The sequence below is a fragment of the Lytechinus variegatus genome, chromosome 2 (assembly GCF_018143015.1).
Source record: "Lytechinus variegatus isolate NC3 chromosome 2, Lvar_3.0, whole genome shotgun sequence".
Taxonomy (NCBI): domain Eukaryota; kingdom Metazoa; phylum Echinodermata; class Echinoidea; order Temnopleuroida; family Toxopneustidae; genus Lytechinus; species Lytechinus variegatus.
The window spans coordinates 57,331,588-57,359,538 of NC_054741.1; the positions used below are offsets into that span (position 1 = coordinate 57,331,588).

Consider the following 27,951-nt stretch of genomic DNA (forward strand, 5'->3'; position numbering starts at 1 on the left):
GGCAACCGCATGCGTACGGCCATGGGATCAGGAGCTTACTATCGGGCCTTGATGCTAAAGAAGTCGATATAGATATTACTTTCATGATAATTATATACCACAGGTCTAAGTCCTGTCAGTTCCAGCAATAGTCAAGCCAATAGCATTCGAATCAATTTAATTCGTTTCAATTAAAGTTTTAGTTTACTTCCATTCAAACATAAAGCAGTGTGATATAAATCTGATACAAATTAACGTATCGACATTTTAAACAAGAACAGTATAAAATAGAGTATATTATGGAATTGATAATAAGGGGGAGAGGTCCGCTAAAAGCATCTATTGAAAAGTGTGGATCCAACCCCCCCCCCCCCTCTCTCTCCACTCCAGATATATATTTCTTTTTTTTTAGATTTCTTGATTTCCGACTCAACAACGTACGATATAGCGGAAACAATACAAATTCATAAGATACATAAATATTGATAATGAATAAATGAATTTATTACGGGATGTTTATGTATAATTATGCAGTCCAGCTAACCAAAGTAGTATTGAGTGCAAGATGATTCCATTTGTTCCATTGTGTCGAACGGAGCAGGGTATTTTAGAAGAACAAGAACATTGCGGTATTTGTCTGAAGACATCGTCAGAGATGCGAAAGAGGACAAGTTTAGTTAAACTACATCAAAACTTGTATTTGATCTTCTGTCTTATTTTCACCCTTTTTTCTTTCCTTTTATATATTTTTTTTCCTACTTGAATATTAGATGGCGGAAACCCTGGCCCCTGTCCCTTCTTTTGGAGCTGCCCCGATGTGAAAGTCACATTGACATCAATGAATATAATCGAGGTGAATTTTCCATATAATCATCGAATAAAATTAATGTTTAAATCATAAAAAAACATCAAGATCACGTACATCGGGCCTGAAATATACACAGACAATGATAGATGTGGTTCGATCATATAGCTTTTTTTTAAAAAAAATACACATATTAGACACACAATACTCATAATGTATATAATAAAATAAACAAATGCTGGAATTAGAAAAAAATTAATGCCTATTCAAAGAACAGTAGTCCTGAAATAAAATTCGCTGTTTTGTAGTTAATAAACATGATAAATCATACTTTCATTGAGAAAAATACGAATCCACTAAAAAGACCGCATACTTACACTAACGCAATCATTATCACAAAAGAAGAAACAAAATGAGAATTCGGAAAGAAGAAGGATCAAACATATATACGACCATGTAAATAAATGGCGACTTTGTAGAATTACGAATTTGTAGAATCTAAAATCCAGCTGGCCGTCCATCTCTTCGGCTATCACTGTAGCCTTCCAGCCAACCATCTTCCAAACGAGCGATAGCCTGTACGATAGCGTAGACGGCTCCTATCGGCTGCATGTCCTGACCTTTCTCAATCAGACCATCCACAACGTCCTATAAAAAAGGATTAAATATAGTCAAATAAAGGCAACATAAACTTGTATTCTTTAGAATTATATGGTTTATTTCATTGCAGACGTGTTTAAGATACACATTATTACATTTTATCTTTTTTTGTGATTATAGGCCCTTGCTTTTTTAACAAATATTTGTATCAAAGGCCCGTATTTTGATTTAGCCTGATTGATGATGTTGGCACTGATAGAATTCAAATTGAAATAAAAAAACACAATCAAGCAAATATAATAAGCCTAAATCTTGAGTGGGCTAGATATGGCGTATCGCATAAAATTTATTTTTAAAAAGTTGCGAGCGAGCGAAGCAAGTGAGCAAATAGTTTGACATTTTTATTACAAAAATCAAATTTTGTGATAGATCCTGACATAATTAAATATTCAGAAATTGATACATCTCTCTATTTCCTTTTCTCTTTTTTTTTCTTCTTGGTCATGATTTTTTTTTTTTTTTTTTGGGGGGGGCTGTCCCCATCTGTACGCCATTGGAACCCACTATTGATTGTGGTGGGGGTTCATTTTCAATCAATCGTAAGTCTAGATCAGTGATAAGATCAGCTCAGATCTTGGTATTATAATAATGTTACATACCTCATTGAATCCTGGTTCATAAAAGGTTTGATTAGGAAGAAGTTGTTGATGAATCCTCCTTCTTTCGCCTCCATTTTCAAGAGTTGAACCAAACCAGACATTTTCCATAGCAATCTGAAAAATGAGCAATAGGACAAAGTAACAAAATTGACTTTTGTATCGATTTGTTAATAATCTTATGTTTGATATTAGAACCGTCGCGCTACACTGTAGAAACTATGTTAACATTTTTTTAAAAGCACGTTGTTTACAACCATCAATCTGACAACTATTGTTTAAACTTTTAAACTGTTTAATTTTTTCAAACAAGTTGTTTAAAAAGTTTAAACAATTATATAAAAAGTTTTATCGAACAACTTGTCGTTAGAGTGACAGACTTGAACAACGTTTTTTTTTTTTTTTTTTTACTTTTTTACTGTGTAACGATGTTGTTTTTAGTGACTTGAATGGTTTATTTCAAATATGTACTGAAAATAGCGGCTAAAGGCCGAATCAGTTTACAAATGGTATATGCAACATATAAAAAATATACAACTTGAAAAAATAGGTAAATATCAAGATGAAATTGTTCTACAAAATAAGTATACAAAATTAATGAAATTAATTGAAATACACAGCATATGAGAAGAAAGCCTAAGAGGTAGAAAAAAGTACATAGAGAACATGTTAGAAGGAAAGACAGATTGAAATAAGAGGAAGAGAGGGAGACAGGAACAAAGTGAAAGAGATTCGGTATTTTTTAACCTTGTTTGTAAGTTAGTGCAACTAAAGGAATTCGGAGCAGTTCAGCAATTACGGAAAATGAAATCTGGAACAGGGGCGGATCCAGCTTTCGCCAATAGGGGGGCCGAAAATAATTACATCAACATTTTTCTCGATTGACCGCTGCAATCTGATTTTTCTTTCTGGGGGTAGTCTTAATTAAATACTAAAGTTTTGTTGTTTTATTGTTATAAACAAGATAAGGTATCTCATGTGGTCTTAATATATAATGCGCGCGCGAAGCGCGAGCTCAAATTCTTTGATATTTTTTGTTCTTAGACCTGAAGATTCTAAGGAGATTTTATATCATGAAAAAAGATAAGTATCCAGCTCAACAATGCGAGCGCGAAGCGCGAGCCGAAATTTTACTATAACAACGTGAAAAGGGACTCAATTAGGACTGTCTTTTAGTGATTAATGAAGAGGATAAAGTATCACAAATTAAATAATGAGAGTATATTATGATATTCCGACCTGAAAACTGGACAGTGTAAGTGCGTTTTTATTCAAATAAAGAACAAGCTTTGTGTCTCAAACTATTAAATGCGAGCGCGAAGCACGAGCTTATTTTTTTGATATACTGACATGATAAAGGAGCATTTTGACAAATTTTGGTAAGAATTTCCAAAGAGGATAGGTAACTCACAAATCAAACAAAATTTTGATACATATAAACAATTTGTGTAAATCAAACAAAATAATGAAAGCTTCGGATGTGCGAGCTAAAATATTGTGTGAAAATTGAGTTCAGAACTGGATATATAAGTGCCATTTAATCCTCTTGAATGGGATTCATTACACAGGCAACGCGAGCGGGAAGGGCGAGCGAAATTTTGGTATAAAGTATATTTTCAAATTCTTCCCCTCACCTTTTTCTTGTTTCCTTTCGGGGTCGGGCCGGCCGTTACGAGGCTGTAAATTACACATCATGGATATGATACTCTTTCTTAGTATTCTTTCTGTATTTCATAGTTTCTATCAAGTTAAAGAGTACACTTTTTCTGCAGGTTGTCAAAAAATAGGGGGGGGCCGGGGCCGGCTCGGCCCCCTCCTGGATCCGCGCCTGTGGAATAACATTATTTAGCATTGTTCTGACATTCAGGTGCTGTTTATGTAAGAAATAGATATGATATAATCCAGGTAGGTATATGATTTGTCATAATGAAATATTTTGTGATAAAGGAGTATTTGGATTAAAAAAGAAGTACATTTTTTGCATGAGTTTCTGCATTTATTGTAAAGTCAAAATAAATTTTACAATACATAAAACATAATCGTAATATGACATGAAAGTACATTGTAATGTGACAGATTTATAGTAGTATCATAACAAAATTTAGACACGAATACAATAAGGATGACAAAGTAATGAAAAAAAAAACAAATGCGGTGGCACACTATATAAGCAAAAAAATGCTTGAGCAATAGCAGCCAAAGGGGGAAGAGCGCTAATACATGGAAACCTAATATTTTATAGGTCCGGATCTGGAAGAAAATGTTACGTCACAAATCATTAGAAAAGGAGAAAGAAGAAAAAAGAAGAAATGAAGAGTGCGTGTGTGTGCAAGTGGGTGAACGTGCAGGTGTGATACTAAGAATACTTCGATAAAAGATATTTTTTCAATGAAGCTTTAAAAGAAAAGATAGATGCAGTGAGTTTTATATTGGGCAAATCATTCCAGATGTCTGGGCCGTGATGTCTGATAGTTTTATGTGCGTATATTGTTATCGGGTTTGTGAGGTGGATGTTCGATGAGTGGCGTGTAGGATATGAATGAATGTTGCTGTTGTAAACAAAAATATCTTGAAAGGGTGTAGGTAGGCCTATAGATTTAGTTGAAAACTTGTACATAAAAATGGCAGTTTGGAAAGTATGAATGTCATGAATTTTTAATGTTTTCAGGTTCCGAAAAATAGGATCAGTATGTGCTAAGAATTGCGAGTGGGAGCAAACGCGGAGTGCTTTCTTTTGGAGGCGTAAAATTGGGTCTATTTTGGTTTTGTTGCAATTACCCCACAATATGTTGCAATATGATATATGCGACAAAATTAAAGAATTGTAAAGCATAAATAGCGATCTTTTTATTTGCTCATGATTGAGCAAATAAGAAGTTTTATTAACAGAGCATATATAAAACAGATGAGTTCTTGAAAATAACTACTCGTATTTACCTATGTATAAATCAAGATGAGTGATGATAATCACTGATGATGATGAATTATGCTCTTGTAGCGCAGGGATAATGTTAAAATATAAAATACAAAAATTATCGTAAATCATCCAGCGTGAACCGTGAATCGAAAAAAGAAACATTAAAAAATGCTAAGCTACATTCACAAGCTGAAATAAATCACAGAATCACAGAAAGTAAAATGGATACGAATAATCAGATTGTGGATTTGAAGTTCTTATTGCGCTTTTGAGCATGTTGAAGATGCAGAGGGAAGGGGAAAAAATCCTTCACAAAATCTGGCATTTGCTGATATATGGTGAAAGAGGGAATAAATTATGACCGGTCATTTTGCCCGAAGCAGTTGTTTTAATTAGATTGTTTGAAAGAAACCTACAAGGCTTGTTGCCGTGGTGATGGTTGTTCCTCCTGCTGCACCAACCACCAGCTCAACATTCCCATCGTCATCCACGACGATGACAGGAGTCATTGAAGACATTGGTCGCTTTCCAGGCTCAATGAAGTTTGACGGTGAGGGCGGCAGTCCAAAGAAATTCGATACCCCAGGCTTGGAGAAGTCGTCCATCTCATTATTGTATATGATCCCCGTTTGAGTCCCTCGAACCGTCGAACCAAAACTGATGAAAATATGGAGAAATTACAATAATGAATTGAATCATCGTCCCAGGAATTCATTCATACGCCCCACAGGCGGCCTGTCATTGACGAATAATGCCCAACTGTTGTAACTTTGCTCCTAGTACTATCAAGGAGCTTCAAGCTTCCCGTTCAATCAATATTGGAAAATCGTTTCCTTCTATTTCAAGTTTTGGTATGAATATGATAAACAGCGGCAGAAAAATTATGTTATCATTCTAGGGAGCTTCAGATTACATGACCTTCGTTTTGCAATCCGGCTTGGTAAGGACAAGTCTAGATCTCATCCGCTGCAAGTCGCCAAATCTGGCTCTATCAGGCGAGTTATCTACGACGGAGAAGACTGTTTGTACGAAGAGGGCCATCCTTTATAGAGAGAAAGGGGACTCATGCAATCCTGAATCTGGGCTAGGTAACCAGGAGGTATTTATTTGAATGCTTTAAATGGTTTAGGACTTAGCTAGCGGTACAGTGGTCGGTGCACTTAAAGCTTCCATCTCTTTCAGGTGTTAATTAAAGCAGTGGTTAAGCGAACCTACTTTATAAAAACAAAAAAAATTACTTTGATCATGCTGATGGTTGAGAAATATTAGATAAACCTATCATTACCAATTGCTTTTGAGGGGGCGTAGTCTAATGATTACGATACGACTCTCATATTTCAATCAGAGGGACGTAGGTTCGAATCCCAGCCACGTGTTTTCCCTTAGCAACAAATTTACCCACATTGCACTACACTCTACCCAGTTAAGGTGAATGGGTACCCAGTAGGATTTATTCCTTGAACGCTTAATTTAGAGCCTATTTGGCGGCTCAGCTACAGTAGCGAAACAATTGTCACCAAGTATCAAGCGCAGTAGAGTATGTAGTAATTGCGCTATAATAATGGTCCATATTTATCACTATTGATATTACGTTTTCTGCTTGTATAGGACCTATATTTTTTTCACAACCGAGGACCACCCAGTTTCGTTAAGCAATTGCACTGTACACAGGCCAACTTACAACGTGTTGATGGTACTAGTAATTGAAGCAGCATTTCCATACTGGTCTACCACTGCGATGTGAGAAGTACCACCGTCATTGACGATTTCAAATGATGGTTCGTAATATTCTGTATCGTGGGTACGATCATCGGTTATCCGTTCACGGATGCTATCTGCATAATCTTGAGACGTCAACGTTGCTACAAGCTAGAGAAAACGAACAACCAGATGATTATCTTTAAGAGGGGTTTATAGGGAAGATAAATGACACAAGGCTAAAAAAAATCAACCTTGCTTTTGATATTAAACACAATTTTGGATCGATTGTTGTAGAACTACTTCTTTAAACTTCTAAACCAATTAACGTCCTAGATTGTTTTAAGTTTGGACATGATGTTTAGATCTTACATCTTCAACATCTACAAAGTCTTCGTCACCCAAAGCACTCCTCTTGGCAAAGGCAAACTTGAACGCCTCGATGATTCGATGGTAGGTCAGTGTTTCATTTTGGACAGATCTCCGGCTTTCAGCAGTAAATCCATAACCTGGGTAAGGCGAGATTGTTCAAGAAATGATATTTAGGATGATGTTGAAATGAATCACACAGTGCATGGGACAAACATGGAAAGGTTATCACATAGTCAAACATTAAATTTCGATATTCTAGGGTCTTATACCTTGCTTGACGCATTACTGTAATATTCATAACTGACTCACCTTCCAGTATATTCATAATGAGAGCAAAGACTGGTCCGCTGCACGGAGGAGGGCAAACATAAGCCGTTAAACCACTGATGTTTATACTTAAAGGTGTTTTCATTGGCACCTCATACTGAGCAAGATCTTCCACACTCACTATCCCACCTTTAAAACGAGAATGGAAAATATCAAGAAGGGGGAAAAACATTTTAATAGACACCGAGGTCTTAATGCACAATATTTTTTTTAATACATCAAAGAGCAGATTAATTTCCTTTCTTAGCATCATATTAACCATCTTAAGTATTGATTTATAATCATTATGTCGTCTTTTTATGCAGCCTATCGTTTTTACACTCTTACCGCGTCTCACAGTACAAACATAGATATGCTCTAGATACTCTCTAACACTACATACTTTAAAGTGAGGAATTCTCGGGGGAATTCTACGTCACGACCTCATTTCTAAAGCAATGTTTATGGGGAAAACCGTCAAAGAATGGCACCTATTCGATATTTACCGTTTTCTTGTATCTCTTCTGCGATATCAGCAGCCAATGGTCCATTATAGAATGCTTGAGCGCCCTCGTCGGCCACGGTGCGCAATGTCTGAGCCAGTTTCCGTCTGTACATAATATCGTTCTCTTGTAGAATACTCCCGTCATCGTCCAACAGTATTTCACTTTTGAGAATTTAAAATAATCAATAATTGGATAATAATTGTATAATAATTACACCAATTTATTTGATAACCATCACATACTATGAAAGTGGTTTCATTGCGTCGTTGTCACTCAGTTGTCATGTTTATAATGTAAAAATCATATTGCCGTACATGGATAACAATTAAATGATTGTGATTTACCCACGAAATTCAATACACACAGAATATGAATATCGCTATGAAAAGTAGGAGCAGTTAATTATAACTACCTTGAAGTTCCGCCCTCCATTTTCAATATTAGAAATAATATTTATTTTGCCAATATATCATGTATATAGAAAACGTTTCTGTTAGTTCAGAACAGGGGCCGCGGAACGGTTTTCAAAGTGGGGGGGGGGGGCTGAGCCAAAAAAGTGTGTGGGGTGGGGGGCTGACCATGTTAAAAATCACAATCTTATGGCCATTTTTCCATTTTTGTGCACGGGTTTGGAAAAAAGTGGGGGGCGTTGTTCTGTGAAGGGCGCATCCTCAGCCAGTCATCATAGCAACATCTGTCTGAGGATGCGCCTCTGATTGATCTGATACCACCCATTGTAAACTCCTGAAGAAGACGGTGGACCGTCGAAAATAAAAACTTTATTTGGCAATCAAAGCATTATCATCAGTATTATTTTGTTAAATATATATACATATATATGCGTTTCTTGGTGCTGTTGACTAATTAATTCATAATTTCCTGATGAAGCCCTATGGGCGAAAATTTGATCAACTTTTCTATCTACGGTTGTTTTATTCACCTTGCATTTTGCCATATACATACATATATATATATATATATATACATATAAATATATATATATATATATATATATATATATATACATGCTGCCACCATCATGGTATAGAAAGGTCCCACTTTGTGTCAGTGAGTGGCTCTGTTTCCTGTTTCCGTCCTAGTGGTGTTCTGTCAGGAGCGGGAGTGCCACAGGGGAAGGTTCTCTGCCCGAAATTATTTCTTCTTTATGTCAATAAAATCACACACAAATGTCACCTTGCTGTAAAATGATGTGTGTGTGTCTTTTTTTAATTATAGAAACACAGCATCCCCCACTATTACAACCAAGATGGGAACGATAATTGATCATTGTTATTGTGAAATAAAGTGAAATGGGGGAGGGGTGATTTGATGCATACGCCTATCACATCAGTTATCATAAGTCACAATATATCCCCAAAACTGCTACCTTTGGGAATAAACCCACAAAACTCCCAGTAGTTGACATTGACATTACGATGAAATAACAACGCATTGCTCATTATATCCAGAGGCGAACCTGAACAATCTTGTGCAGAAGGGCAGAATTTTCTGACAACTGAATATTTTCATAATGTCAAATTTTATCCCCTTTCCGGAAAGATTTTTCTTTCATTAGAAAAGAAATACATCTGACAACATGTGACCGGTATTTACGTTTAATAAACCTTGTCAATTATAAAATTATAATAGATAATGATTCTATAATAAAAAATTATGTCAAAAAGGGACTCACTATGCCCCCCCCTTCATTATTTGAATTGATAGGTCAATTACTCTCATATAATCTTTCCATTCAAAACATAGTGCTTCGTAAAAACTTGCAAGCTTGTGTCAGTGGCGTAATGAGCCACAATTTTTAGGGGGCGTGATATGGCGTATCGGGCAAATTAAATAAAATGTTACGAAATTTTGATTATAAAAATCCATTTTTTTTCATAGATTTTTACACATTATGCCCTATTCAGAAAATGATATCATATGTGACCCTTCCCTCTTTCGTTTTCTTTCTTTTTCTCTTTTTTCTTCTTGGTCGTGGCAAGCACCCCCATCTTTACGCGACTGGTCTGTTTGGATACTCAGAATTGTATAACGTGATCTCCCTACATGGGTTAGATTTTGATTTTCTGAGCAGTTTTTTAGGAAAAATATCATACCTTAAGCTAGTGTTAGACATGGCTAGCTCGACAAACTGTTCGAGACCTATTGTTCTTGCAAGATCAGGACCAACTACGAAACCATTCTCTGCAAGTTCTATGGAAGGTTTGAAGAGGTCTCCCCAGGGAAGTCTACCGAACCTTTGATGGGCCTCCCAGTATCCCATTATTTCCCCAGGGACCGCGATAGCGAGACCACCTTGAAAGAAACAAAATACAATAAAATCAGTGCATGGCCTGATTTGACAAAACAAAATTCTATTTTATAGGATTCTCATTTATTAAGGCATAATAGGTGATCGCACTGAATGTTGACGAATATTTTCCTGTTTACTACTGTACATTTATGACAGAAAGATGACAAGTTCTCAAGGGACTGTCATATCTGTACTATTAAGCTAGTGTGTTCCGACGCACAAGAGACAAGCCGTTTTATCATTTAACAAAGAATTCATAAGTCTTAGAATTATTATATTTTCTTTATATTAAGACATCGTTTGGTGATATTATTAACAAATGGCATTTGGAGAGGACTTATATAAAATGGCATGCCATATAGGTACAATAATATTCTCTCCAGTGGCGTAGAGGCCTACTTTTGGAAAACTTTATCATAGCTAGGGGTAAATAATTTCAGAGAACATAAGAGGTCAAAGGTCAACAGCATTTGCTTAAGCACTTTCCAAATTTAAAGAAATGCGACCCCCCCCCTTAAAAAAAGATAAAGTAAAAAATGAATAATTAAATAAATGAATTATAATAAATAGATAAATAAATGAATTAAAATAGATAAATAAATGAATAAACAAATAGATAAATAAATGAATAAATAAATAAATAGATAAATAAATAAATAAATAGATAGATAGATAGACAGATAAATAAATAAATGAATAAATAAATTAATTAATTAATAAATTAATAAATAAATAAATAAAAATATATATCTGCCAGCAAGGGCCCTGCCACTCTCCCAAACTAGTGTTATAACAATCGATAGCTCCCCATAACACAAACCCCAAAACTCTTTTCTCTGCATTTTTATCTATCCTTACCAATCTGTGATGCATCGTCCGTTTCATTTTCGTACATGTCTTTAGATGCCAGAATAGGAGCTACTTCTCTGGAATCAAGAAAGTACGGCGTCTCGGTCTCTCTGTCATAGTACATTATGAAGCTTCCTCCACCTATACCTGCACTGTGGATGCTCAATAGTCCCACACAGATGAGTCCAGCGATAGCTGCATCAATGGCCGTACCTCCCATTAGCAGCATATCACTAATTAAAAAAGAAAAAAACAGTCATGAAAAGCATTGTGGTATTGTGCTCACTCTTGCGATTTTTGTTGGCCCCTTTGCCATAGAAAATAATACTATTTAGGCCAGCGGCAGCTATTTTGAATATTGAATACAACATTTTTTTATACATGATATGATAAACGATATATTAGCATTGATGATTTTTATATATCACTTCGTCCATAGATCACAATTACTTGCAGTTTGGTGATCAATTTTGTGAAAACTTATTTTTTCCTATTCATATTGTACATAATAGGGTATACAGCGGTCTACGGCGGCCATTTTGAATATCAAGAAATGAATATTTTGTCCCAAAAAATCAGAGAGTATTTCACTCGGCCTGCAACACAATTATATACATTTTATGGCCGATTTGCTGGCAATTTTATGATTTTCATGGGTAATAATTTGGCGGCCATATTGGATTCTGCCAATTTCCGGAAAATGCTAAAGGTTATACACGAGTGGCATCATTCAGATTCGTAATCAGCACCATCGAATTGACAAGAAACCATCAAAAATAGACAAGGCGCCTTTGACAGTTTGTACAAGTCGCCTCCCCCTCGCGTTCTCACCTTTTCGTCTTAAACAATGCCGCGCCTTCGCAAGTTTGGAAAAGGCGCCTTCACGCCCTCTCGTCTTAGACAAGGCGCCTTGGCGACTTTGTACAACTCGCCATCACGCCTTCTCGTCTTAGACAAGGCGCCTTGGCGAGTTTGTAAAAGTCGCCTTCACGCCTTCTCGTCTTAGACAAGGCGCCTTTGTACAACTTGCCATCACGCCTTCTCGTCTTAGACAAGGCGCCTTGGCGAGTTTGTATTTGTAAAATTCGCCTTCACGCCTTCTCGTCTTAGACAAGGCTCCTTGGCGAGTTACACAAGTCGCCTTGTAGGGGGCCTTTTTAAGCTTCCGTATTTTTCCCATTCGTCACCCTTCGTCCACCTACATTCGGTCAGGGGAGCGTTTCATCAACATTTTCGTCCGACAAGTTGATAGGTCTGACAACTTTCCTTGATTATGATAGGCTGAGAGGCAAGGTTACCATAGCAACTGTCGGATATAACGGGACTTGTCGGATAAAACGTCTGACAAGTCTTTTATGGAACGCTCCCCAGGTGTGAGGGGGCTTTTAGAAGGGCTTGCAACGTTTACTCACGTAATCACGTCACGGCGCACTATCACGTTTAGATTACTTTCGTAAAAACGCGTCCTCTAATCTACGAAGTGTAGGCATTGGCGGCGGAAGCCAAAAAATTTAGGGGGTGTCCACCTGAAAATTTTGGGATGGACACAGGTAAAAAATTGGACAAGTGCCCCAAAAATTTTTGACAAGCAAAAAAAAAAAACATAGGTCATCATTTAGGGGGACAACACACGTTTCAAGGGGGGTCCACGTGACTTTAGGGGGGACGTTGGAAAAAAAATTGACAAGCAAAAAAAAAAAAAAAAAAAAAAGTTATCAAACAACAATTTAGGGAGGACCGTCCCCCCATCTCAAATTTAGGGGGGACCCGTCGTCCCCCCCCCGCTTCCGCCGCCTATGAGTGTAGGGTCTAGACTTAGTTATTTTGCATGAAGTTTAATCACGAAAAGTCACAGTTTTGCACATACGTGACATTAGTCTTTACTCACTTTACCCAACAGTTTTTCTAGATTTTCAAAATTGCAAGTGCTTGTTAGTAAAACTAATCATGACGTCGCACGTTTATTTCTCTGTAATCTCCCTCCTAGGTTTTCCAACTTATATCTACAGTAAGTATATTTTCAGCAATTAGTCCTGGTTTAATTTTGAGACACAGCTACTCGACTTTAATTCCAAGTAGTTGAATAAAAAAAAAGAAAAACATGAAATAGAAAAGGAAAAGAAAATGAAATAAAAGAGAAAAGTAAATAAAAGAAATCACTCTTTGAATTTGTATAGGCCTATCTTATATAGAATTATATATGTATATATAAATACATGTAAATTAATATTATAGTATGAATAGGGAAATTTGTCAAAATTTCGTTGTGCAAAGTCACTGCAAACTCACTTTCCAATCTCTGAGCAAAGAGCTTGATCACTCGCCACAGCAGCATGCTCAAAGATATAGCCAGTGTAAGGTTCAATCTCGGGTCCAGTCCTCCAGTAATAGATCACACCAACAGCTATCCCACATCCTAGTGCAGTAGCCAGGATGACGATGGTGAGCATCAAACATAGGAGACTTCAAGAGAGGGTTGGAAAAAATAAAGTTTATGGTACTAAGGTATTAACAAACCTGTAATTGCTGTTTTAATGAATAAATGGAGGTAAAATGTTTATATGGTCAGTGTCTTGGGCCTGATTGTGAAGAAATGGATATCTAACAAGAAAAGTTAATAGTGACCATCAGCAGCAGCAGCATCATTATCATCATCATCATCATCACCATCATCATCATCAACGCATCATCACCATCATTATCATCATCTCAATCACCATCATCACGACCACACAATCGTCATTACACCATCATCATTGAATTGAATTAAATAAAATTGAATTTACTGGCGACCCGTTTCACCTATTATGACTGGCGACCATCTTCTTCTATTATGATTAGGGGCCCTTTTTTAGTATATATAGAGACCCTTTGATGCGTTTATGAATAGCCACCCTTATAATTAATGAACCCACTTCTATTCTAAATAAATCGATACCCTCTTCTGGTATTACGACTATAGCGACCCTCTTTGCTGATGGACACTAGCTCATCTTTTAAGTATTGAACCTCATGTTGATTATGAATAATCTTAAATATCTTACATTATAAATGTCGATCGGAGCCCCCCCCCCCCCCACACGCACACACACACGACACTACGGTTTAATAGTTTTGACCGACCCATGCCTAGAAGGTAGAGGTTTAATGGAAGGTCCTTCCAACTGATCAGACAACGTCAAATTGGCCGTCGATTGTGACGTCATTATGCTAAAGACTGTTACTTTCTTAGAGATCCCTTAATGGTTATTCAATCTCTTCTGTTTCACTCATAACAAATATAGACCAAACAACAAACATCAAGTTAATCGATCCAAGTCCAAGAGATATTCCTGTCGCACACGAAAAATGTGTTTTCCGATCGCTGGATCGCTGTAAGGCCCCAATCACAAAGATACTGCTTCTCAGTCTGAAGTTCAGCTTGCCAATGTAATCTAATAATACAAAAATGAAAAGCTTTGATTATTCTTTTTCAAAAACGATATGCCCATTCTTGTGAATTCACTTTGCGGAACAACATCAATATGTTGCTTTTGTTGGACCTAAGTTAAAGGTAAATACAGAGTTTGGATGCAGACGCGGGGGAAAATCTTTAAAACACTTTTGAAAACTTAATTCAAGAAAATAACTGAAAAAGGAAAGAATACGTACATTAAATTATCTTATTTGTTCAATCATTAATTAATCATGTTAATAGATTTAATTAATCATGATAAAACACAAACAGCACAAAATAAGTACATTCTAAGCAATAAAAAGAAACAATTCTACATGATGACATAACATGAAAGACATGTATATTGATCATGGCAGATTCTAAAATTTCACTGTATATTGATTCTTGTATAATTTCTTCGAAAAAAATTAATGCCTGCTTTTGTTCCCTCTGTTTGCAGCGCTAAGTAAATTTTAAAGTTACTGAATATGAAATTTATAAAATGTCCTGAAAAAAAAATGCTCGAGATGGATTGTGATTTGAATCACGAGAATACTTTAAATATTGACATCTACACATACACACACACCCTCACACACACACACACACAACCTCACACACAATTAAAAAGCGACTGAAAAAAATATTGATTTTCAACCGTCACTTTTTGCCGTGTGTATCTATAACTTGAATTTCTCTTTAATGTTATGTATATCGTTCTCCTTCTCATGTACCAATAATTCCAAGCAGCACTTATAATTTCATTTTTTCCACTGAGTGAACAAGATCAATGGTGTTTTTTTTTCATAAGAGAGTTTTGAGGAACACGAATTATGTTGTTTACCTTCAGGGGAATGTTGACAATATGATTTTAACCAATATCGCGCCTATACGTAAGATCAGACAAACAAAACAGTCAACACTGACGAGTCCATCAAAATCGAACGAGGAATACTTTTGTGTTATTGGAATACATGTAAAACGAATTTCACATTGGAGGCCTATATAATGGAGGCATGTTTCGAGGCCTTCATGTACAAAAATATGAAATTAGAAAAAAACAACAGAAGTAGACATCATCACCAGCCAGCCTATTGAATACTTATGACAGCGTGCATATATTCCCCCCTTTGGCAGTTAATCATTTTTTTCCCCTTGGCTAATCGCTATCAAAGCGCCGATAGTCATACATCAACCCCATCAACGACATTCAGCCACAGCCAAATTATGACAGAAATTGTTTCCATGAAGTTCCATTAGAATCATGTATGTCGGAGACACATCTCTGCATGAGATGTCACTTCGCCGACAAGTTGTTTCACAAAACCATGACAGGCAAGATATCGATATTATATATTAAGTATGTCCTACATACTTAACTTCGATTTGCTTTGGTTGAGACAATTGTTAGATAATAGTTTTATTATGGCTACATTTACCAAAGACGGAGTAAGCTTAACAGTATTTATATGTCTCAGAATTTCTCCCAATAATCGTTTTAAACTAAAAAAATTCAGTTGATTTTTAATCAAAGTTAATTCCCCCTGCTATGAATGCGTTTTTAATGAAGTGTAAAGTGTAATGACTAGAATACCAAATTAATATTCTGTCGTATTTCATTTATTTTCTACACCAAGATTATGAGATCTCAAGGTTAATAGACGCCAAGTACAAGTAGACTGAAAATTCTCGCTTATTGAGATAAGAAAGATTTTTTTTAAAGTGCACACAGAGTCACCAAGAATACATAGAGCATTTCCATTTATTTGAATATAGGGAAAAGAGCACTGCTGATTAAATGCCTTGCTCTCGGTCATTATGTGTCATGGCTGTCACACCCAAGTCAACCCAAGAGGACATACAATAAATTCTCGCAACCAATTGTCACACCCAAGTAACTCAAGAGGACATTAAATGAATTACATGAACAATAAAAATACAGTTTAAAGAATTTATTAAAACTGTATTCAGGTTCTTGTAGAACAATGATTCAATGGCTTTGTTTCTGAGTACAAATAACATAAGATAAAAGTCTTTGGAATAACATACAAAGTAACCCACGTTATAAGGTGATATAATCACTCCAGTTCAATGTTCATTGATACTGACGAATCGTTACATAATTACATCATCTGTCGACGGAACTGCCTTCCCTCAGACTCTCTTTACAAATCTTGTCCATTGCGGGATTTGACAGTCATAATCATGGTGGATCCGAAGATGGGACCGGAACGGCTACTGGAATGGCGGTTGGAACCAAACTCAGAACCAGAATTGGAATAACCAGTGGAACGACCAGTGGAACCACGAGTGGAATCGGAACCGGAATCGGAACCAGAATCAGAATCAGAACCAGAATCAGAACCCATCTAAAAACAAACATTACCCAAACTATGAATAATCTAAGGAATAATAATATCTTCACATCTTCACAATATTGATATATATATATATATATACTTCCCTAGATTAATTCTTGACTAGTATACTATAAACAATCTAAGGAATATTATCTGTAAATCTTCACAATATTCATCCAGGTGATTCCCTAGATTAATTCCAGTATTCAAAGGAATAATTTCTTCCAATCTTCATAATACTCATATGTCTTTAATCTCACAGCAGTCCTCAAAATGTTTTACGTATAACAAGAAAATGACTCCTTCCTAAAAAGAATTTCTTTTAGTACAAATCCTTTCTGATTTCTGAGATTCAAAAGTTACTAAATCTGTGTCCTAGAATAACTCAACTCCTTCATATTAATTATTAATTAACATGACATTTATTAAATTGGAGATAGTTTTAGTATAAACTAACACTCTTCTCTTTTATATAGAATTCACTGGTCCTTTTTAATGACCTTGACTTTCTCAATGGCACAATCATAATACAAAATGAACAGTAATCAAAAATCATTTTCACTTACAGTTTGACGTCTGTGACTAAAGGCAGGAAATCATCAGGAAGGCCTCAATTCTCAGCAGTCATGTTCTTGATGCTTAAAATTGAAAATGCAGCGCTATCTGCCCTAAATCCAAGTCTAAAACTTCAATTTTCTAATAGCATTTCTGAACCAATGACCCATAGGTCCTCCCTGTTTGACTTCTGAGCAGATAGTGAAGCCTTAGTGCTTGGTAAGGCAACACACCCAATGCAAAAATGTTACACCTGTTAAGCCAGGGAGAGTGCACTGGAGCCTAACAATGGTTTATTCAGTCCAGGACTTAATTGAGCATAACAATAGGGGATAGCATAGGAGCATAGCAAAGTTTGAATCCTTAACAATGGCAGGGAATCGAACCCCTGACTTGAAAGGATATAGTCAGGCCTTAGACTACTGTTTGTCTGATGTTGTCGTAAGGCGACATGCTAAGCCGCCACTATCTTTTTTAAACTTGAAGATGAATAATCCAGTTGGGTGTACTTCTTGGTTGTGACTTCAATTAAAGAAAAAGGGACAATAATCATGACACCGTGTAGGAGACATATACGAAGTGGTGTCATTCTCATAGACCCCACTCCACATGGCATATTCACATCATTCTGATTTTTTTTTCATATTGTTTTATTCTGATTCCATGAACAAAAATATATAACATTTCAATTTAACATTTCAAAACACATAATATTTTACATTTCATATTTGGACTTTTTTCACTAACTTAATACAACTTTGGTGTGCGTGTGTGCGCGCGCGCGCATGGATGCATGCATCCACGTATAACGTATAACCATGTATAACGGAATTAGTAGTTGTGTAATGAATGGAGGTTTCTCCACTGGTTATTTTGATATTAAGAAAGGGTTAAGGCAGGGTGACCCACTTTCACCGTATCTGTTTTTGGTAGTTATAGAAACCATGGCTCACGCGCTTAGGAATGACAGTGTTATTAAAGGAGTGGAATTTGGTGATTCTGTAGTTCGACAAATTTTATATGCCGATGACATGACTTTGTTTGTTAGGAATGAAACATCAATTAAAAGAATACAGGACATATTCCAAGCTTTCCATGACTTAAGCGGTTTAAAGGTTAACATAGAAAAAACTAATATAATGAGGATAGGAAAAAACAGGAATGACCTGGGAACACTACCATTTGGCAATATTGTAACGGAAATGAAAATTTTAGGCGTATATTTTTCCTTGGATGTAAAGAGGATGGAAAACCTGAATTATAAGGAGATTTTGAGTAAAATAAAAAGGATTCTGGGATGGTGGAAACAGAGAGACGTGACAATAATGGGGAAAGTACATTTGCTTAAGACATATGCCTTGTCAAAACTGAATCATGTTTCGTCATCATTAGTTGTTCCAAAGTGGGTAGTAACAGAGATCAAGAAAATTTGTTTTGAATTTGTATGGAACGGAAAAGACAGAATTAAAAGAGACATTAATTACCAGGACTACGGAAATGGCGGCTTAAGGATGATAGATTTTGATTTATTTGTGAAAACTCAAAGAGTAAGGTGGTTTGAAAACGGTTGCTTTATGGAGAAAGAAATATGGGCTGGAAGCGTTATTTTGACTATAGCTTTAGAAAAGTGGGAGGTAGGTTTATTTCACTCTGTAATTACGATGTTAAATTATTAGATTTAAAAGCACCAGTGTTTTATTTTGATATGTTAAGGGCTTGGCAAGATATGGAGGAAAATCGGAATTTTAGTGCAGGAAAAGCTAATCCAATTTTTTTCAATAATAAAGATTATATTTTGAGAGGTAAAATGATTTTTGATGAAGACTTGTTTAAGAAAAATATTTATCTAGTAGGTCACATTCTCGAGGAAGAGCAGGTGAGAACAATCGATTATTTTCATAATTTAGGTTTGAGTGCTGAAAATATCATGGAAATTTGGAAGTTAACTGATGTAATTTTGAAAAGCGGAAAATATAATGGGAATTTCCACCATTTATGCTCGAATGACGTACACAAGTACAATATCTCTTTGAAGTTGTTTGGAAAGATAATTTTACTGAAAGATGTACCTTCTAGAAAGGTTTATGAAAATTTTGTAATAAATTTACAACATCTCTATACTTTACAAATAAGGGATGGCCACAATAATTTTGATGTCTCAAAAAAAGAAATCTCAGGAATATTTATAAGACCTAGAATCACAATAATCTTACCAAAAGTAAGAGAATTTCAATATAAATTACTTCATGGTGCAATATACACCAACGAACATTTGTTCAAATTTGGTTTTAAAGATACTAATATCTGTTCATTCTGTAAACATAACCCGGAATCTTATGAACATTTATTCTGGCTTTGTAATGATGTTAAAGCTTTATGGCAGAGGGTCATTGAAAAACTTAGTTTGATAAAGCTTCAAAATGCAGAGTGGAAAGATATACATGTGGGAATTAATGGATCCGATCTTGAAGTGAAATTTTGTAACACGGTAATCTTTTTAATGAAATATATCATTTTTAGGTCAAGGTCAGAAGGTAGAGTTCCTACTCAAGAAGAGAGTATTCAGAGAGTCGTAGAATATCGAAATGAAGAAAAAGCAATAGCTATTAAAAGGAACAAGTTAGACAAGCATTTATTAAAATGGGAGAGAATGTACCGAAATGGCAGGACTGAGGGCGATATCCAGGTGTGATTTGGGAGTAAGTGACTGTGTAGGTGTGTGTGAGGGTGTATGTGTGTATGTGAGGGTGTGTGTATGTGTGTTTTGGGGGGGAGGGATAATGAAGTTTTCCTTTGGGATGTTTTTTTTTTTTTTTACTTGTCGATTTCTTTTTTTGATTTGCTTTGTTTTTGATGAGTGCAAGCCAAGTAATCTCATATAGTTTTAAATCATTGTTGAATATTTGATACATGAAAGGAAAAGTGTTAGGCATATTATATGTATTTTTAAGGGGATCCTAGTGTCAGTATATCTATTTGTTAATTGGTTTGTTTTGGATTTGGGTCTACTTTGTTTTGTTCTTTCTTTGTATTCCATGTATAAATAGCCCTCCACAAATGTGCAAGGGAAGACTTTGATTGGGCGGGGGGTGGGAGGAGTGGTGTTTCAACCATTTTTATAACTGATTTCATTGTTTCTCCTTTAAGTTATATATGATTTATGCTTGTACAGTGGCGGATCCAGAGGGGGGCGCCCCGGGCGCGCGCCCCCCCTATTTTCGCCGGATTTTTTTTTTTTTTTTTTTTTTTGGATGGTTATATTTACTGGATTGGTACAATGTAGTCAATTTCAAGGGCTAGATCTAGTCAAAACTATATTTTAACTTACGCTCATGGCCTTTGTGTATGCACAAATGCACCTCTGTCATACTGTATTGCAATATGTAAATTCCGGAATTCCAGGGCGCGCAAGTCGATTGGTTGGAAAGTTGCACCACTTGTAATCGGGAGTTTCAGTGCAGTGACCAGTGTGAAGATGTTGGATTGGATATCATTTTTTTCCCGAAATTTTGTTTTTTTTTGTAACATGCGTTTGTCCGTCTTTATGGCAAATACATGTAAATTGTAAGTAACAGATCGCGAGAGAAAGTGTCAACGATGCGAATGATAATGTCTATCCCCGAGATTATTCTTCACTCAAAGATGAAGCCCTATATCGGGCGCCACGTGCGCAGCATTATCATTCTGCCTTGGTCATGTACGTTTTCACTGAAATGTATAGGTCAGACATATTTGTATTTAATGTAAACTAACTTTTACACTTTCTGGTAGATTCAGAGGCACATTATCCAGGGCGCCCCAACTAAGTTTCGCCGAAGCAATCATTCCAACGAATTTATTATCAAGGAGCAAAATTGTATATTCTCAATCACCAGTCGACCCCACTCCGCGTTTGCTGTGTATAGGCAGCTATATGTCAGCGTAAGGAGCGAATATTTTATGTGACGGGGGGGGGGGGGTGGGGGTTGGGGGGAGAATAAAAATACTTTCGTGCTGGGGAAAAACGTCCCGAGGACACATTGTGTATTGTTAAAAAGTAGAAATTGTGACATTAACCCCCCCCCTTACCCCATTTTTAATGTTTGATAATCTATAGGTTTGCTGATTACAATATATCTTTTAAAAAAATTGCCAGCAAAATCGAAAAAAAAATAGTTTTAAAAATCTAGGGGGGGACGACCTTTTACTTTGTTGGTTGGAAAGCTACATGTAGTATACATTGATTCAACATGTAGGAAAAACATCAAATTGGAAGCCTATATGAATTCATGGTCTAAACAAGTTGTAATTTCATAAATGAAAAGCTTACAAAATGCCTTCTGAACTCTGTATACCGAAGACGAGCCTCGGTTATTTTACATTTTCTGTCACTGATAGTTATAACTTATACAATTATGGACTGGATATCAAAGCTCCTTACATGTATTTTCTAGCATTTTATCATTGACCTTATTTAATTATTTGTGGTATAGTTTTAACAAGTGCTTCGTAAAAATTGATTATCTTATGTTAAAATAAATATAAATACAATTTCATCCTGGCTGGTCATAAGTTAAGATGGCAACGCGATGAGAGACTTTGAACGTAAACAATAAAAATGATGAGAATCCCCTTAAGAAGCATTATATTACTTTGAGGTTGTGCAGAATGACTGGATTATTGAAGATGATTTGAAAATAATACGAGGGAAATGGTTGATTACCAGAAGATGATGTCGTTTTTTCTGTAGTTTGTAACAATTTACTGTGCATTTTGGGGAAAAAAGAACCAAATTTTATGCATGTTGCCATACGACTAAACAATTCTCGTTTGAAACACAATGTAAATACACAAATGACAATAAACAGAATGGATTATTCGGAACTTATCGATTACAAGTCTCAGTTTCGTATCATTTAAATTTGACGTTTCAATCACACGATGCAAGCAAGTGAAGAGCCTTTGCCAAATGTATGTTTTGAATGACCGCTTATACGGTGTGTGACTGAAAACCAGCTCCTAAATGAGTCAGTATGTGTCTTTTATTCATGAAGTTACAGTGATTTAAGTGTGCATTTTTCTTCTAAAGGTGCTCTCAAAATACGACTTTTGGACATGATTTTTTGAAAAAGTCCTTGCCGTGGGAGGGGGGTATCCCCCCTCCCACACCCTCCCCCCGCTCGGTCGCTTCGCTCCCTCGCCGCTAGCGCCCCCCCCCCCTATTTCAAAATCCTGGATCCGCCCCTGCCCCTTGACATAATTTTAATGCACTTTTATGGGAAAGGGTGTTGTGTTTCGAATGATTATCAGTCTTGTTTGGGGTTCAATTGAAAGCCTATATGTGCTTACACTACGAACATGGTGTCCACGTTGGATGACAGAGGCCCCTTTCCAATTGTAATGTCCCATTTTGCTACAAACCATGGCGTTCACGGGATGTTAAACATGTACAATGCAGTGTATTTCGTGTTTAAAGCAGAGCCAAGTAAAATACCATAACGGATTTAACTCTTATCTTATCATGACTAAAATTAGGAGAGGAATATGATGCAGTGTTTGTAAGACATTTCTTTTTAAATGGCGCAGAATGGATTCATATTCTTTAGAAATTTATCCTGCATGTAACCATATTCCAAATCCTACATTATCGTCAATACATTTTGAGTGCGTTTTGCTCTTGACAAAAAATATATACATATTTCTTCCAATGCCTGAATAAACAGGTAGGTTTAAAGTCTCACACGCATAATTAAAATGATTGCAAGAAGGTAAAAAAGTATTCATTCCATCCAAGCAATTTCCAACATTTCCAGTTTTCCAGTTTTTTTACTTCTATTTTTGTTTATTTTTTATTCATTAAATATATGTATTGTTTATTTCTTTATTTTATCTTATTTTTTATTCATAAAATGTACTTATGAAACGGGGCCTTCGCCCTACAAGCTCTGCTATTTAGTTGGTCTCCTTCTCTTTCGATTTCATAGTATTATTATATTATAGAAATGATTTATATGTTATATTTTGTAAATATGTATATTAAACTATCATTGTAAATGTAAAAAGATTGAAAGAGAAAAATAAATGAATTGAATTGACTTAACAAATTGGCGCATGCATATTTTGCTGTTAAGTGTTCTGTTCGTTTAACAAGAATATAGTTTATTTTCACATTGTGGTTTTAACCGAGTTGCAAAATGAGTATCGATCATCATTAACGATAACGAAAATGAAAAACTTTCTTTGATCATTGGAGTGCAACTTGCAATGCTTCAGTGATCATTCCTTCATATTTTGCCTAGTCTGTAGACATAAATCAGAATGAGAGCTTGCATCAATTGCTGTTGACTTGTTTTCACAACTTTGCAAAAACTTTTTTGTTCATTCTTCATCAGAATTTGTATTGTTAAACTTGATCAAAGTCACTGCTGTGGCACACAGACAAAAGAAATCTGAGTCGTATTAAGTATGTTTAAGTACGTTTTCTACCCGACATTTATTAAAGCTTTTCATAGACCAAGTGTTTCACAATTCTCATTGACACGAAGATTCAAATGCTTGCAATTTGCCCCATTTTAATAAAAGAATGCTACAAGTAGGGCTAATTTGTTTGTTGCATTTATATTTATCTGACCACGCAAAAATCATCTTGAAATGAGAGACAAATTCAGAGAATAGGTCTAAACGTAGTTTATAAAAATCCATATCACTATTTTTGGTCAAATACATTTAGGACACAGTAATTTTACTCAACATGACCCTAACATTCATGACAAACAAGACACACAATATACTATTAACATTGTAATAAACACACAGATAAGACACCCCAAACGCTACTTATACCAGTATCACAATCTCGTAATTGCATCATCCCCTCATTCAAAATGTCAATATACATCAGGGCCCGTCTTACAAAGAGTTACGATCGATCCGATCAATTGTAACTATGGAAAGCCAGCAAAATCAACATATGAAATGCAGGTTTGTTAAAAAAATTCTAGATATGAATGTATATCCATAAAGTCATTGATTTCTTGACAATCTGGTGTGTTTTTCTTTATTTACAAAGGACATTTTAAAATTTCCTGAAGAAAAAAAATTATGACACTGATGGATTTCCATAGAGTTACTATTTGATTGGATCAATCATAATTCCTTGAAAGACAGGCCCCAGGACCGAATCTACAAGGAATTATGATTAATCTAATCCCTTACTACTATGAAAAGCCACCAACAACATATTTTTACACCATTAAATAAGCTCTGCCAATTGAAAAAGGAAAAGAGCATGCATTAGTAGTGAAAGCAATAAAGCACACAAAAGTGTGCTGCCTGCTTTAGAGAGCAATTTAAAAGAACACATTCACATACATTTTAAATGATCGCGTTACTGGCTTTCCATAGTTGAGATTGATGTGATTAATCAGAGCACTTTGTAACACAGTGCCCCATAATTTTTTTTTAAATCACCAGGTAGCAAATATTGCAGCTTAATTTCATGACATCACAGGAAAAATTTGTTTCTAACATTTCAAAAATATTTCCTGGTATTTTAAATCAAATTTCTCTTACATATAACTACAAATATTCAAATCTATGAAAATTCATCATTATAAAAAAATGAATGCTTAGCGCACCTTCACACCAAAAACATTTTTTACTTGTGTAAAAGCGATATTATCACAATGTTAAATACTCCAATGAATCTAAATTTCACTTTTCAAAAGAGACATTAGCCCTTGGCTTGCAAGTGTGGAGTGATGTGTAAATAATAAGGGAAACTGTTGTAAGAGATAAATATTGCAATCATTGAATATGACACTTATATTACAAGTAAAGTTTGAGGTTGAACATTTAGTGAAAGAAAGTCATAACGGGGAAATAAGGAGAATAACAAATCATAGGGAACTTGATTCTGACACTGAAATTTAGAACAAAAATCACTCATCTATTCCATTATGGGCAATTTCATGTCATATCGAGTATCAAAGTAGATTGCATACATATACTTATGAATCATTTGGCTATGCTGGGGAAGATATTCAAAATTTAGAGGTCGAACAGAACTAGGTTTGACAGGAAATTTTATGGTCTCAAAACACTCGTCTATCTATTTTATTTCATTTCAAGCAATTTCATATCATAATAGGTCTCAAAGTAGACCGTAATATTGTATTTATATCGTTGAGGCCAAATGTAAATGCTTTCAAAACAAACAAGAACAATTCCAAACCTGTATTATCCCTCCTCTTTAAGCAAGGCAAAGGGAATCTTCTACACTACTTGATGTCAATTTGGTATTATTGGGTAATTTGAAGATTGGTGCCGACAACTGCATTTGGTGTTTGGTCAATTATTACACAAGCTACGGCAACACACAGAAATAAGGTTTGATCGAAAGACCAAGGTCATTTCAAGTTGAGCTATCAGATATTGTAACCCGTACATCGAAGAGAAGACCGCTGCAAAAGCATATCACAAGAGTCTGTTTTGTGTTCAGGGCATACATAGTTGGTGGAGTGCAAGGCAATGAGCATACCCAAACTCAACTATTGTTGTGTAACATGTGAAATAACATCATTCACCAAGATAGTGGGGAGGCAAGTGAACTGGCAATAGGTAAGTGCATAGTATGCTCTGTAACTCATGATAGTGATTATTCACCTGACTGCTAAGAAAGCATGGATGCTTATAAGCAAGCAACCAGAGGACAGACGGCTTAAGTTCCTCCCCGAGAGACCTGGTAATGAGGATTAATGCCTTGCCAAAGGGCAATAGCACTCCAAGCGGGAATCAAACCCGGGTCACCGGAATCCAAAATCCCCGCTCTAACTCCCCCAATATTGTATGCATGGAACACCAAGCAGACTTTTACGACATAATTTTGCAGTAGTCCAATGGTCAAAATTCAAATCTCAAACTCCCTGTTACCAAATTTTATCATTATTTTCATATGTCCACATTTGGTGGTAAGAGCTCTTTGTAATAACACGAAGACCAACACAAACAGCAAATCAAAATTGACGTCGAACTTGATAAGACACCGTCAAGTGTCACTTCATATTATTCATATGGTAAATCATTGCTTGAATTACCCATTCAACAAACTTTGGCAGAATAGATTGAATTGCAGTATAAAACAAACTTCAGTAGCATGTAACTGTCCTTTGCTAGATAGTTAGAATACAGTTTGATAAATAAAACTAAAGATAAACATGAAATAAAACTATGTATGTACATGTGTATAGATATACATTCAGAACTTTTCAGAATTGATTGACTTGATTCAGGCACCCAAAAACATAGGCGAGTAGAAAAGTAGAAAATAAATCTTCAATACCAGATGAATGAGGAATGTGACTTGCAATCTTCTGTTAAGTTTAGAATTAGACAAACTTGCAAAATAGACAAAAATCATGTTTAGGTGCCAAAGAAACTAAAAGATACAAAGGTACAAATTCAGACATTTCCCTGAAAATTGGGGGTGCCCACCCTGCCTCCCACCCCCCCCCCCCTTCTCACACCTGTTCTGTTGTGCATTAGAGCTTGTATTTCCCAATTCTCCTTGTTATAGACCTTATGCAGAGCTGCCAACCTGAACAAGAACATTTCAGTATTTTTAAAGCTGAAAATCAGTATTTTGGTGAGGTAATCAGTATTTTCGAAGAAATACCATAGGACAACACATAAAACTGAAACTTGAGAAATCAGTATTTTGCATGAAACCATCAGTACCCTTCTCATTTTTCAGTACTAAATACGTAAAATCCGTACTACTTGGCAGTTCCGCTTATGTATTTGACATCATAACCTTAAAGTACCCTCCCTCAGAGAATATGGGAATATGTGAGAATGGAGATGCAAAAGCCTCCAGCCTCTGAGAAGGATGATGTTGATGCATACGGTCTATTACCAAAAAAAATCAAAATCAAAACTGAATACTGTATGAATACACAAACGTTGAGATACAGTTTTCTACATGAAAGTGCTAACTGTCTCTCTATTCTACATTCCAGGACCACATTCCATAAAACTCGCTATCAATGAAAAGGTGACAGTCTTCAGGAATAGAAGCTTCTGAAATATTTCAAATGACCTAGGGTAATTTCATAATTCCAGTGAATCCAACCCCTTGTAGGCAGGATTTCCTGATATGATTAATATTTTGCTTCTAGCTAATATGAAAAGGTATAATAATACATTCTTGTGATTTAAGTATTTCATGAAGTTGTGAAGTGAAAACAAAATGTGGCTGGACACATAATTAATTAATGTTTTTATTTTTTATTTTTTTATGAAATTGCCCCTGATGAGAGCCATACCATGAACAAGTAGGCCCTATGTGAGGGTTTCAAATCTACTGAACTACCCCAGATGCATACACAGTCTAGCCCCCATGTTACATAGAAATGTGTTTGATCCAATCAATATCGCCTATGGAAAGCCAGCAACATCATCATGTGAAATGCATACCCTTTTCCAAAATAATCTCTCTTTGTTTTTGTATTGAAGGGACAGTGTATACACTAAAATGTACTTTATATAGAGAATTATGAGGCGGGTAGCTTTCCATACTTTTAAGATTGAATGGAACCATTAAATATGTCTGTAAGACATGAACC

At 35.7% G+C, this 27,951-nt stretch overlaps 1 protein-coding gene and 2 long non-coding RNA genes across 3 annotated transcripts; 1 reads left to right on the forward strand and 2 right to left on the reverse strand.

The window, feature by feature from the left end:
- Nucleotides 1-1,082: 1,082 nt before the first annotated feature.
- On the reverse strand, nt 1,083-14,326 carry LOC121409530 (glutathione hydrolase 1 proenzyme-like). The gene is made up of 11 exons (XM_041601448.1): nt 14,123-14,326; nt 13,289-13,462; nt 11,009-11,232; nt 9,954-10,152; nt 7,840-8,000; nt 7,337-7,483; nt 7,028-7,164; nt 6,639-6,826; nt 5,374-5,614; nt 2,044-2,157; nt 1,083-1,432 (listed from the first exon to the last, which is right to left on the reverse strand). The coding sequence occupies exons 1-11, from the start codon at nt 14,203-14,205 to the stop codon at nt 1,283-1,285; spliced, it is 1,818 nt and encodes a 605-aa protein (XP_041457382.1). The 5' UTR covers nt 14,206-14,326; the 3' UTR covers nt 1,083-1,282.
- Nucleotides 14,327-16,372: 2,046 nt separating this feature from the next.
- LOC121409531 lies at nt 16,373-17,716 on the reverse strand. The gene is made up of 2 exons (XR_005969172.1): nt 17,362-17,716; nt 16,373-16,804 (listed from the first exon to the last, which is right to left on the reverse strand). It is a non-coding gene; the product is annotated as an uncharacterized LOC121409531 (long non-coding RNA).
- Nucleotides 17,717-24,405: 6,689 nt separating this feature from the next.
- On the forward strand, nt 24,406-25,949 carry LOC121408455. The gene is made up of 2 exons (XR_005969043.1): nt 24,406-25,672; nt 25,718-25,949. It is a non-coding gene; the product is annotated as an uncharacterized LOC121408455 (long non-coding RNA).
- Nucleotides 25,950-27,951: the final 2,002 nt, after the last annotated feature.